Source organism: Chroicocephalus ridibundus, chromosome 15 (assembly GCF_963924245.1).
Source record: "Chroicocephalus ridibundus chromosome 15, bChrRid1.1, whole genome shotgun sequence".
Taxonomy (NCBI): domain Eukaryota; kingdom Metazoa; phylum Chordata; class Aves; order Charadriiformes; family Laridae; genus Chroicocephalus; species Chroicocephalus ridibundus.
Genome location: NC_086298.1, coordinates 1,836,510 through 1,848,005, shown reverse-complemented (window position 1 = coordinate 1,848,005; position 11,496 = coordinate 1,836,510). Strand labels below are relative to the sequence as shown.

At 51.4% G+C, this 11,496-nt stretch overlaps 2 protein-coding genes across 2 annotated transcripts; one reads left to right on the top strand and one right to left on the bottom strand.

The window, feature by feature from the left end:
- Positions 1-1,662: 1,662 nt before the first annotated feature.
- CDC26 (cell division cycle 26) lies at positions 1,663-2,284 on the bottom strand. The gene is made up of 2 exons (XM_063352650.1): positions 2,112-2,284; positions 1,663-2,024 (listed from the first exon to the last, which is right to left on the bottom strand). The coding sequence occupies exons 1-2, from the start codon at positions 2,190-2,192 to the stop codon at positions 1,836-1,838; spliced, it is 270 nt and encodes an 89-aa protein (XP_063208720.1). The 5' UTR covers positions 2,193-2,284; the 3' UTR covers positions 1,663-1,835.
- Positions 2,285-2,472: 188 nt separating this feature from the next.
- PRPF4 (pre-mRNA splicing tri-snRNP complex factor PRPF4) lies at positions 2,473-11,484 on the top strand. The gene is made up of 14 exons (XM_063352649.1): positions 2,473-2,626; positions 3,352-3,529; positions 3,735-3,921; positions 4,139-4,226; positions 5,026-5,105; positions 5,373-5,466; positions 6,383-6,477; positions 6,789-6,847; positions 7,486-7,609; positions 8,802-8,891; positions 9,188-9,310; positions 9,464-9,571; positions 9,660-9,778; positions 9,960-11,484. The coding sequence occupies exons 1-14, from the start codon at positions 2,555-2,557 to the stop codon at positions 10,151-10,153; spliced, it is 1,611 nt and encodes a 536-aa protein (XP_063208719.1). The 5' UTR covers positions 2,473-2,554; the 3' UTR covers positions 10,154-11,484.
- The last annotated feature ends 12 nt before the right edge of the window (positions 11,485-11,496 follow it).

The following is an 11,496-nucleotide window of genomic DNA, read 5'->3' as shown; positions in this document are numbered from 1 at the left end:
TGCAGGGAGTCACCGATGCACAAGTCACTGTTCGTGTTGGTCCAGCGTGTGGGGAAAGCTGAGATGGAAAGAGCAATTGGTGCCTCCCGGATCTGCTTTCCCCTACAGAGGGAGGAGCGGAATGACAGGTTTTGGGGAGCTGTAATAATGAGCCCGCTCCATGCGTGAAGGTGTCTGTGTACAGCAAGGAATACCCGTCTCCCTCCCGGAGTTTTACTCTAGATCGTATTCATCCCTATGAGAGCAGTGAGGGGCTGGGTTGGGTTTTCTTCCCCTGTGCAACCAAAGGGTGTCTGGAACCTGCTGAGACGTTTCCCTGTCGGGCCTGGGCTGTGCTGGGAATGCTGGAATAGCAGAGCAATCCCTCGTAATTGTATGTGGTGTGAGACCGGGAAAGCAGCTCTGCTCTTGGCCGGACTGAAGCTCTTTCCAGTTTGAAAAGTTTAAATTACATACATGTCCCCGACCCGACCTGAAATATGATGCACCTACAACCACAGGAAACATGAATTTAACGAATCTGGTTTGGAGCATCGCTTGAGACACTGAAAAAACATAACTGATGGTTGTGCTGGAAGCTGGTAGGAAACAGTCCCAGCCAGGAGCAGAGCGAGCCCCCAGTTCCGTCCCTGCAGGTGTCCCGGTGCGTGCCCTGGGGCTGCTCCCCCCTGCTCTGCCTCAGGAGCGGCGTTTCTTAAACACCAACAACCTGCTTCAGTTTTTATAACTTGCTTCCTTCAGGTCACTGCCCTGCGGGCCAGACTCCTCCTTTTCAGGGCTCTGCGTTATCTCACCTTTCACTACGTGCCCCGACAGCTGATGGTGGGACGAAGTGTGGCTGTAAAGCCGGGTACGTGCTGGTTCGTCTGTCACGTATCCATCTGCCTTTCTGCTTTTTACCTGACACCGTCTATAAGGAAATATTTGGTGACCTTTGATCCAAGCAACAAACATCGATGGCAACTACCTGAAACTCCCATCTCGGGGTGACAAAACAGAGCAGCTGGGGTGACGCTGAACGGAAGGGAAACGGGCAAGCGTAAAGGAAAAACTGCTCCATCAGACAATATGGGATATTGTTGCACATCCGCGTGCCTGGCGTGTTTGACTACATCCAGGTTTGCAGCCGTTCCCCGCTAAGGGCGCAGTCGACATCCCAGCTGCGGCAGGGATTGAGAAGCCGCCTCGGTGAAGCGTTTGGGCCTGGCTGGGTTGAGCCGACGTGGGGGCTCGTTCCTGGCGCCTCAGGGAAGGGCGGAGCAATGCCTGGAAGCAGCAGGGCCTGTGGCACCCAGAGTTGGTGCCTGTCGCACCCAGCGTCACGACACCCGCTGCCTTTATTCCCACCGGCTTGTAAAACACTCAGCAGATGCTCTCCAGCATCTTCTTAGCGGGGTCACCAACTTGTAGGGCTAAAGGTTTAAATGAACATGTTCCATTGGCTCCGTTTTTAACATTATTAAATCAAAGATCCCCAGAAGATCCTTCCGCAGTGTTTCACCTCCCCAGTGTATCGGGGCGCGCATGGGTGAAGGGAACACGGGTGGCCTTGGTGTTTCCATCCCTGCCTGCATGGTCTCCATAGCTATTTAAAACATCTCGTCTGATTATTATTTTTTTTTTTTAAAAAAGGACATATTTATTTAAAACAAAACACTTGGCCAAGGGAGAATCATGGGCGTGTTAACCAGATAAACTAAATAAAAAAAAAAAAAAAAGAGCAAAACAGCAGAAAGTAGGAGGAGGCCCGTCCTCGGACCCCCGGCCGGCGGGGGGCTGGCGGCTCCCCCGGTGCCGTGTCCCGCTCGGCCGGTGGGGCCGGGCCGCCCCCGCCCTTAGAACTCGAAGGTGCCGAAGTGGGCGGCGCGGCCGCCGGCCTTGGGCTGCGGCTTGTAGCCGATGCGGTCATTGATCATCTGCTCCCGGCTCTTGTGGTCAGTGCCCAGCGCCATGGCCGCCGCCGCCGCCGCCGCCTCCTCGCCGGCCGCCGCCGCGTCCGCCTCCTCCCGCTGCTTCTTGCGGCTCTGCGGGGCAAAGGGGCCGCGTCAGGCCGCTGCCGACCGGGGGCGCACCGACCCGCCGGGGGCGGCCGCGGCCAGTCCCGCTCGCACCTCCAGGTCCTTCCGGATGCTCTCGAACTCCTCGATGTCGTCCAGCTTCAGCTCCAGCCGCGTCGGCTTCCGCCGCAGCATCGCCGCCGCCGCCACCACCGCCCCGCCTCAGCCGCCGCCGCCGGTCGGGACCGAGCGCCCCCAGGCCGCGCCTCCCGGCACGCCCGGTTCCCCGCGCCACACCTCCCGGCGTGCCCCGCGCGTCCTGCCGCTAGCGGGCACTGCATCTCCCGGCGTGCCTTGCGCCCGTTCCCCCAGCCACACCTCCCGGCGTGCCCCGCGCGTCCTGCCGCTAGCGGGCACTGCATCTCCCGGCGTGCCCTGCGCCCGTTCCCCCAGCCACACCTCCCGGCGTGCCCCGCGTCCCCCGGAAGTGGTTGTGAGGCGGCGGGGTCTGTTCGCGGCGCGGCTCGTCCCGTCTCCCCTCCTGGTGCGCCGCTGCCATGGCCTCTGTGCGGGCACCGGCGGCGCGCGGCGGCGCCCGGCCCCCTGTGCGGGCCCCCGCGCCTGCCGAGGTGAGTGTCGGGTCGGGGGGGAGGAGGCCCCGGGCCCGTTACCGGCGCGGGGTGGTGCCGGCCCGCGGGCCCCGAGGAGCGGGGAGAGGCCGCGGGCCGAGCCGGGGGCTCGCTGTTGCTTTGGGGCGTTGTGGGGTTTGCCGTGGCGGAGAGGCCCCGGTGTGGGAAGGCGTTCCCGTGCCGTCGGTGGTACCGGAGCCATTCAGAGGGCCGGGACCGGAGCGCTTACGTCTTTTCGCGCGTTTTTACGGAATCCTGTAATTTTTCTTGGAAAGTTTGTTGTAACGCTCCTCTTCGGGGAGGAAGGAGCCGTGCATCTTTCACCTCCCTCTCTTCTCCCTCGGCTTTCCAGCGGGGGCACCGAGAGCTGACGGGTGGTGTTGCTCCTGCCCGTTTTGGGGCTTGTTCAGCAAGATTAGGAAAAGCTTCATCTTGTAAATTTTTTTTAAAAAATAAAAAGCCCATAACTTTAATAATGAAGTCCAAGCATGTAATAAAGGAATGGAAGACAGCACAGTCTAATCTAAGCAAATTTATTATTATTATCTTTGCACCTGGGGCATAGCTGTATTGTCCAAGATAAACGTTTCACGTACAATTTAAGGGTCTCTCTGTGATGTATGTACTAACTTCCTGTAGCAGAGCAGTGCTTTCTTGCACCCCCAAGCTGTTTGTTGTTTCTTTTTTAGCCAAAACTCACTAAAAATTCTGTCTGTTCCTTCTAGGCCACAAAGAGCAAACCCACAGAGGAGGGCGATGGTCCTCCACCCAAGAGAGCCCCCATCTTTTATGGCAGTTTGGAAGAGAAGGAAAGGGAGCGTCTGGCAAAAGGAGAATCGGGGATGCTGGGAAAAGAGGGGATGAAAGCTGCGATCGAGGCTGGCAACATCAACATAAGCAGTGGTGAGAATGTTTAACCACTTTTCTTTCTGCCTTGCTCTGGAACATGATGCTTTCAAAAGTCTCTGACCAACCCTGAGCGTAATTTAAAGTAAAAAACATGATGCTGTTGCCTGGACTGTTGACTCTTTGTTTGGATCTTCCCGTTGGAGAGGGATCTCTCATGCAGTTGATGTTTTCAATCTGATGGTTTCGTTTTTTTGCTCAGGTGAGGTCTTTGATCTCGAAGACCACATGAGCGAGCGGCAGGCGGAAGTGCTGGCTGAGTTTGAGCGCAGGAAGAGAGCCCGGCAGATCAACGTGTCCACCGACGACTCTGAAGTGAAAGCCTGTTTGCGAGCGCTTGGGGAGCCCATCACGCTCTTCGGAGAGGGTCCTGCAGAAAGGAGGGAGAGGTGCTGTGTCTGCCCCGAGTGTTGCAAACGGGGAACTCTCAGTTTATCAAATGCCTGACATTTTCCTTGTAGCTGGGGTACAATGCGTGCTGGCAGTCAGTCACGCTTTGTTACAGTGAGTGAGAATATGGAGGAAGAAAGAATGGCAGATAGTGATTATTCGTCACATTAGCTGAGAATTCACTGAGTGAATATGACTTATTGTGTTTCTTTTTAGATTGAGAAATATCCTTTCGGTGGTTGGCACAGACGCATTAAAAAAGACCAGGAAAGACGATGACAGGTCGAAAAAATCCAAAGAAGAGGTAATGGTCTCTCTTGTTCTCTCAGTGCCGAGGGAGATAGATATAATGCCCTCTGAGATGCCTTATTTTGACGATCTCTTCTATGTCCAGGACTCTTGGTTTTGGTCGATCTGTGGATTCTCATGTCATCCCTCCGTGCTCTTTCTGTATTGCCCATTTTAGCAAAACTGTGGCAATGTGTTATCTAAATCAGGAGCCTTAAGTCTGGCTTGTACTGCAGGCCAAATTCCATGCTGCGTACAGCATATAAAACAGGAGATTTGACTGTTACTTAGTACAGCGAGTCCTTTATTGTTGATTGTCTTCATACTCAGGGATAAAAAAAAAAGTTCCTGCTACTGCATCTGTTTCTCCCTGTGATGCTTCTTTCCTTCTGCTTCTCCTTTCTCTTTTCTGAGTCCATTTTTTCCTTATTTTTGGGGGTTGCTGTAAGAAATAAGGACAATTTCTGCAGCTCTGGGCTTTCTTTTTACTGGGTGATGTGTAGGGAAGGAGGGGTATAAGCAGCTGTACATTGTTAGGTAAAATGAGTTGGTGTTCAATGGGAATATTCTTGAGTGAAGTGGCAGCATGTCAGGATCTGGTCTGTAGGGCAAAGGGTTTGACTTGTCTCTCTTAATGTCTTTTTCTGGGGCTTATATTTATGCAAAATGCCCTTAAAAAGAGGCCTTAGCACAGCAAGATTTAAGAGCAGATGCTGTGGTGGCACTTATGTACTAAGAGGAAGTCATCTAAGGTAACTGAATGGAAGAGCAGTATCACATTAGCTTTATCTTTGGTTTTGTTCCTTTTCTTACAGTATCAGCAAACCTGGTACCACGAAGGACCACGCAGTCTGAAAACAGCGCGGCTGTGGCTTGCTAACTACTCACTCCCCAGGTGAGATACAACAGCCCAAATGAAGGAGGGAGCTGCAACCTTTTGTAAAATCTAGCCGCTAATCCCACCGTGGGTAGTGCAGGAAACTTGAGATCAAAGGAATGGGGAACATACGCTGGTAGACAAGTCCAGTGAGCTCAGAGCTTGAGTTCTCGGTGACTGACTGCAGCATTAGCCCAGTTTGGGGGAAGAAGGGGGAAAGGCCTGTTTCCAGCAGCAGGGCAGGGAAAATCCAGGGACATGTTATTCCATCTTTTCTCTTCACAGGGCAGCGAAGCGGCTAGAAGAAGCCCGGCTGCTCAAAGAGATTCCAGAGGCAACCAGGACATCGCAGAGACAGGAGCTACACAAATCCCTGCGAGTAGGTTTGGCAGCTGCTCAGCTGCTGTGTTTAAAACTGCTGATTTCCAAAGAGATTGATCAGAAAGAGAGCAGCTGCCCGGAGGTGGTGTCCAGATGCATGTAGTTTTCTGCATCGTCATCTGTTGGAAAGCTCTGCTTTTTCTCTCTTTCCCCGTGATATGCATAAAGCATGTTCTAACTCTTTCTTCAGTGATTCAGAGAGATGTACTTTAGTTGTCCCCTTGCACGGCAGAGGGATGAAGAGACATCCTTGCATTGCCTCGCTCCTTGCCTGTGAAACTGAAGGAATTTGTTCCTGGCTTTGTCACAGGTTTAGCTGGCTGGGAAGGGACTGCTCACTTTCCTCTTCCTGGAAATGGTCAGTAGTGCATAAAACCAAGGGAAATACGAACCAACACGGTAATGCAAAACATGTTTGAGATGACCGAGACGCCCCTTTCGAGCATGTTAAGTCAGATTCCCAGCTTAACGGAGCAGAGAGGCTCAAGCACGGTGTGCTGCCACTAATCCTGCTTACACCCAGAGGCATTCGCTGCCAGGGGATTTGCTTCTCCCCTGAGCGCGCCACGCTGCCTGCCCTAGTCTGTCTCCTTGCATTCATTGGATGAGTTGCAGGAAGAGGCCAAAAGTACAGTAACTTCTCTGTCAAAACCGTAGTTTCAAAGCAGGCCTGCGGGGTTATTGGTGGCAAGTACCATGGGTGGCACAGTGAGACCTAAGCTGTGCCCCAGGGCCGTGCTAGCTTACATCGGCCAGGCTGGCTCGGTGGCCCTCCTGCTGGGAGCTGGAGTGGCTCCGAGGTACCTCCTCCCCGTGAAAATGACTTTGAAAGGCCTCTGCTGCCTCCTGTCTTTGGCCAGGGCTTTCCCCAGCTCATTTGTATTTCACTCATTTATTGTTTTCTTTGGTTACAGTCCTTGAATAACTTCTGCAGCCAGATTGGAGACGATCGCCCACTGTCCTACTGCCACTTCAGCCCCAATTCCAAACTCCTTGCTACGGCCTGTTGGTAAGTTTTCTTTTACAGCTCTTGCTGTGGGGGCTGGCAGAGCACAGCAGGAGTGAAGGAGAAGGATGTTACTGGAGGCCTGTGAATTGTGAGAGTTCAGAAATTATTTTTCTTCCTGCTCTGAACTCTCTTCACCCTGTTTTAGAGCTTAGCGGAGATTTGAATCTGAGTCCGTTAGTTCCTATGGTTGGTTGCCCAAAGCGTATCAGTATTTTAGCTGCCGCAGAACCCCCCCGGGTGGTTTTGCAGCTCTGTGTTTGAGCTCTTTGATGTTCCTGTCTACACTGACATCTCTCTCTTGCGTTCAACAGGAGCGGGTTGTGCAAGCTCTGGTCTGTGCCCGACTGCAACCTTGTCCACACCTTACGAGGTAGAGAATGACTTTCACGGAGGCTCTTTGCTTAGTTCTTTTGTTCCCCTCTGGGTTGAGTTCCCGTGTCTGAATTACTTTGTGGCTCAAAACATACTGTTCTTTGGGCAGATTTTATTCTAATGAGAGCATCACTCAGGCTTGCAGAGCACAGGCGTGTGTCTCATAATCAAGAGGAAGTCCTGGCCTTTCTCTTACAGACAAGACCTGAGTTTGTTGTTTCTGTTTCTGAATGATCTCGTTTTGTTTTGTTTCAAAACCGGGTTTGAGTTATTCTGAGCCAAATATCAGCATTTTTGGCCAGGACACTTAACAGCAGTGAGGTTCTTTGAACGGTGGTCACAACTTTGACTGAATACAAATATGAGAACAAATATCTTGATTTATATGTTAATTTTTCACTACATCTTGAGGGTTATAAACCTTGGCATCAGTGGGGGCTGCTGCAGGACGTGCAGTTTAGCTGTTTGCAGGACGGATGTGTCTGATAGTTACAATGCAACTTACACAATGTGGGAGGACACAGCGGAAGTGTTCAATGGTACCTGATTAATTAGTAAGAAAGAAATGCTGTTTTTCTGAAGAACTGGCCTAGATCACGTGGCAGACTGTGAATTTTGATTTTCCTTTCTCTTAAGGACATAACACCAACGTAGGAGCAATAGTCTTCCATCCCAAAGCCACTGTCTCCCTAGACAAGAAGGACGTTAACCTGGCCTCCTGTGCGGCTGATGGGTCTGTCAAACTCTGGAGCCTCGAAAGGTCAGAACGATACCAGACACGCACAGCTGCAGCATTGTTGGTTTGGGGTTTATTTTCTGTTCTTAAACACTGAACATTTACCATCCTCCTGCAAATATAACCTTTTCTTGTAGCTATACCAGTGCAATTCCTGGCCTCAGTATGTGCCACCTTCTTCAGCAGGAAAAGAGATCACCCTGATTAGGGGAATCAAGGTGAGGGGAAATCATCTGAAAAGAATCAAGTCAGAATTGCTGCTGGGCATTGGTAATCTGCTTTGGGTGATGGATGGAAGATTTGGAGATCGTTTCATTCTAACCTTTTAATTAGGAGAAAATTTCCCCTCTTGGATATTAAGAATTGAACTTTTGAGTTACTGGGAAGCACCAGTATTCAGGGAGGGACTAACCAAATAAATACGTGACCACGTACCATACCTTCATCCAGTAATAGAAACAAGCGGCTCCGTCACTGCACAGCATTAGTTTTGGAAGATGCACAGCATCTGTCTCGAGCCTGTGAAGAAGCGAACGGTTCAGATACCGAGCCCTGGCACTGCCTGTGTTTGAACAGTGGAGCCCTGCAGTGCACCCGAGGAGGAGGCAGGCAGCGCTCAGATCCTCAGTTGTTTATCCTTAGCTGAAAGCCACCGTGTCTAATTGCAGAAGCGTACCTGTGGGAAGGGACAGGTTGTTTATTAGTCTCATGTGACCACGTCTCTTTAATTGGTCTGTTGGAAAGAAACTCTAAATGCTGTTCAGGCCTTCTGCCGAAGGCAACTGCTCTGCCGCCTGTAATTCTGGGAGAAGAAATATTCCCTCTGTCCCACCTGCCCTGTGGTTCCCCAGAATAGCTGGATTTGTTGTAGTTTGGGGTAGTTACAGTAAAGCTCCCTGCTGCCCAGGGAGCCCACGTTTTGTTTCCGCTGTTAGTACTTTCAAAGTGCTATTAACAAGGGCCTTGTTAATTTTCAGGAAATAATTATCCTGGGAGAACTTTATAACCAACATGAATGTGGATAAAGGGGTTTTGGTTAGAGCTCTAGCTGCGTGAACAACAGGCAGAATTCAGAGTCATTACTTAAACTCTGATTTTCCTGTCCGGCTCGACTTTAATTAGCAGCTGCCTTGCTGTGATCGTAACGTTTGCAAAGGCCTGGCTAGAGCCAGCCACCTCTGATCAGTGTCCGATGATTTTTGTGTCTGTTTTTCAGTGATGAACCGGTGGCAGATATTGAAGGACACAGCATGAGAGTGGCACGTGTGATGTGGCACCCGTCTGGGAGGTTCCTGGGTACTACCTGGTATGGAGATGGCGTTATTTGCTTTAAGACATTACCATTAGCTGTCTGGCTGGTAGCCCAGTGGGTGTCACTGCTTGTCCGCAGAGGAGCCCAGCGCAGGCAGGGGTTGGCCATTCTTGACAACAGCTGGACTGTTGCAATGTAAATAACAGCAAGTCATTGGGATTCCTTTCTCTGCCCCTCATGTGAGACCCTGTTGGTCTCCAGTTGGAAATAAAATGCCCACAGAGTTAGTGAAATATCCCGTTATTCTCCTTGGAGATACATTTAGTTGGACAAATGCTTTGTTTTTACAGCTACGATCACTCGTGGCGCTTGTGGGACTTGGAAGCTCAGGAAGAGATTCTCCATCAGGAGGGGCACAGCAAAGGGGTCTATGACATTGCCTTTCACACGGACGGGTCTCTTGCCGGCACTGGGTGAGTTTGCGTCAGGACTGGACGTGAAATACGGTCAAGGTTTTATCGCTGCCTGATGCCAAGCGCCCCAGCGATTTCAGCTGCTGAGGCTGAGCAGTGCACTCTGGCAGTTGCTGAAGTCCGGTGGTTGATGCTCGGGTTCTCTCTTCCCAGAGGACTGGATGCTTTTGGCCGGGTGTGGGACTTGCGCACAGGACGCTGTATCATGTTTCTAGAAGGCCACCTGAAGGAGATCTACGGGGTTAACTTCTCCCCAAATGGGTAAGAAAGGGGCTTGCACGGTTTACGTGGGAGCTCTTCGTACAAACCCCAGCTCCCGATGACACGTTCTCCCTCCGCCTTTTGGCAGATACCACGTGGCAACTGGCAGTGGAGACAATACTTGCAAGGTTTGGGACCTCCGCCAGAGGAAGTGCATCTACACCATTCCTGCCCATCAGAACCTGGTGACCGGGGTGAAATTTGAACGTAAGTGCCTCCTGCCTGATGTTCCTTATCCACGCCTCTCCTGAGCTGAGGTGGCAGGGGACGGGGCAACTCAAAACCACATCTTCAGGTCAAGAAGGCCTGTACTGGTTAGAGGAGAAGATTTGTCACTTTTTGATTTGCAGATCTCACTTTTCCCTTTTTTCTCATCCTCTACCTGCAGCCAATCATGGGAACTTCCTGCTCACAGGCGCTTACGACAACACCGCAAAGATCTGGACTCACCCCGGCTGGTCCCCGTTGAAGACGCTGGCTGGGCACGAGGGAAAGGTGATGGGACTGGATATCTCCCTGGACGGACAGCTGATAGCGACCTGCTCCTACGACAGAACCTTCAAGTTGTGGACAGCGGAGTAGCTCAGAGGTGCCACCGGTGAACTGGAACGGAGATGTTGATGGCTTTGAACTGACTTGCTTTTTTTATATTAAAGAAAAAAAGAACAGGAATCAGCTGTTGCAGCATGCGTTACGGCAGCTGTAGTCACTGGCTGGTCTTGGGTTGAGGTGGTTTGGACGCACCTGTATTTGCCAGGGCTTGGTTGGAGTCACAACTCAGGTGATGTTTTCCCACCTTTTAGGCCTTTGTTTTTCTACTGCAGACCCTGCTTTCTGCTGTAATTTGGAGATGATCCATTGGCTTCCAGCCTCCCTTCCATGTTAGGCACTCAGGTTTTCTCCAGTCTGTTTTAAACATTTGTAGGTAGCCACAAAACACCTCAGGTGTGGTGCGTTAAGCCTGTTAACACCCTTCTTCCCTTCCATTTTCCAGGAGCCTTTGGTAGGAGTCTGTGGCTTCAAACATGATTTGTGTTTAAAGAAAGAAAAACTATCTGTAGGAAGCACCCTGCTTCCCCTGTCTGCAGAGGCAGCCTGTGAACGGAGGTCTGTACCCGCTTGGCGTTCGCTCACAGTGGATGTTAAAGGCCAGGGAAATTTGTCATTTCCATGTACCACCTCAGACCGTCCCATGCCGTAGCTCCTTGAGCTGTCCGTGAACCGGGTGTTCCCAATCCACGGAGGCATCTCCTGGTTGAGCTTCTGCTGCGTCTCACCTGAGATGACAGGAAGGCGGCTGTTTCCGTGTAGGATTGTCTTGTTCGAACTTCTACCATGGAGAGCTTTCTTATTTGTTGTTTATTCTTTAAACTGACATTTTGCAAGTGTCGTGGTCTGGAAAATCAAAGCATGTTTTGAATGTGCACCCTGGCCTCTGGGTCTGACTGAGGAATGGAGAAATGAGAGGTACTTCACGCCACAGTTTGATTTCTGCCCGCTGTCATAAAAACCTGCAGGAGAAAAGACGGATTCATCTCCCCGTTGCCAGCTGGAGAGCAGCTGTCCGTGTTCCTTGGGAACATGAACACAGTTTTGCTCTCGGTGCTTGCAGTGCAGTTGGAGATCACGTCTTAAGAAATAAAAAACCCAAACCCGCTTATGAGTTACTTCTCTCCTAGCAGAGTGTTTGGGGGCTTTCTGCTCCCTTCCAGCAGTACGGTGGCCTTTAGTTAGCAGCTCTCTATGCTCCCTCGCTCACTCCTAGGGAAGACACACCAGGAGGAGGCCAGCAGCTAACAGTCAACTTTTTAATTGCAGTCTCCTCTTGTAGAAGCCTAGATACACAGCTACGCCTGCTCAAGCTGGTTAAGCATCTCCTGAAGTGTCACCTAAAGGGCCCACCCGAGCCTGGCAGCTGTGCCAGG

Excerpts from the sequence above, each read along its gene's own strand:
- PRPF4 (XM_063352649.1), top strand. The coding sequence starts at position 2,555 with ATGGCCTCTGTGCGGGCACCGGCGGCGCGCGGCGGCGCCCGGCCCCCT. Across the intron at positions 7,610-8,801 it reads AAACTCTGGAGCCTCGAAAG|TGATGAACCGGTGGCAGATA; the intron begins GTCAGAACGATA and ends TCTGTTTTTCAG. Across the intron at positions 9,311-9,463 it reads GGGTCTCTTGCCGGCACTGG|AGGACTGGATGCTTTTGGCC; the intron begins GTGAGTTTGCGT and ends CTCTCTTCCCAG.
- CDC26 (XM_063352650.1), bottom strand. The coding sequence starts at position 2,192 with ATGCTGCGGCGGAAGCCGACGCGGCTGGAGCTGAAGCTGGACGACATC. Across the intron at positions 2,025-2,111 it reads GCATCCGGAAGGACCTGGAG|AGCCGCAAGAAGCAGCGGGA; the intron begins GTGCGAGCGGGA and ends TTTGCCCCGCAG.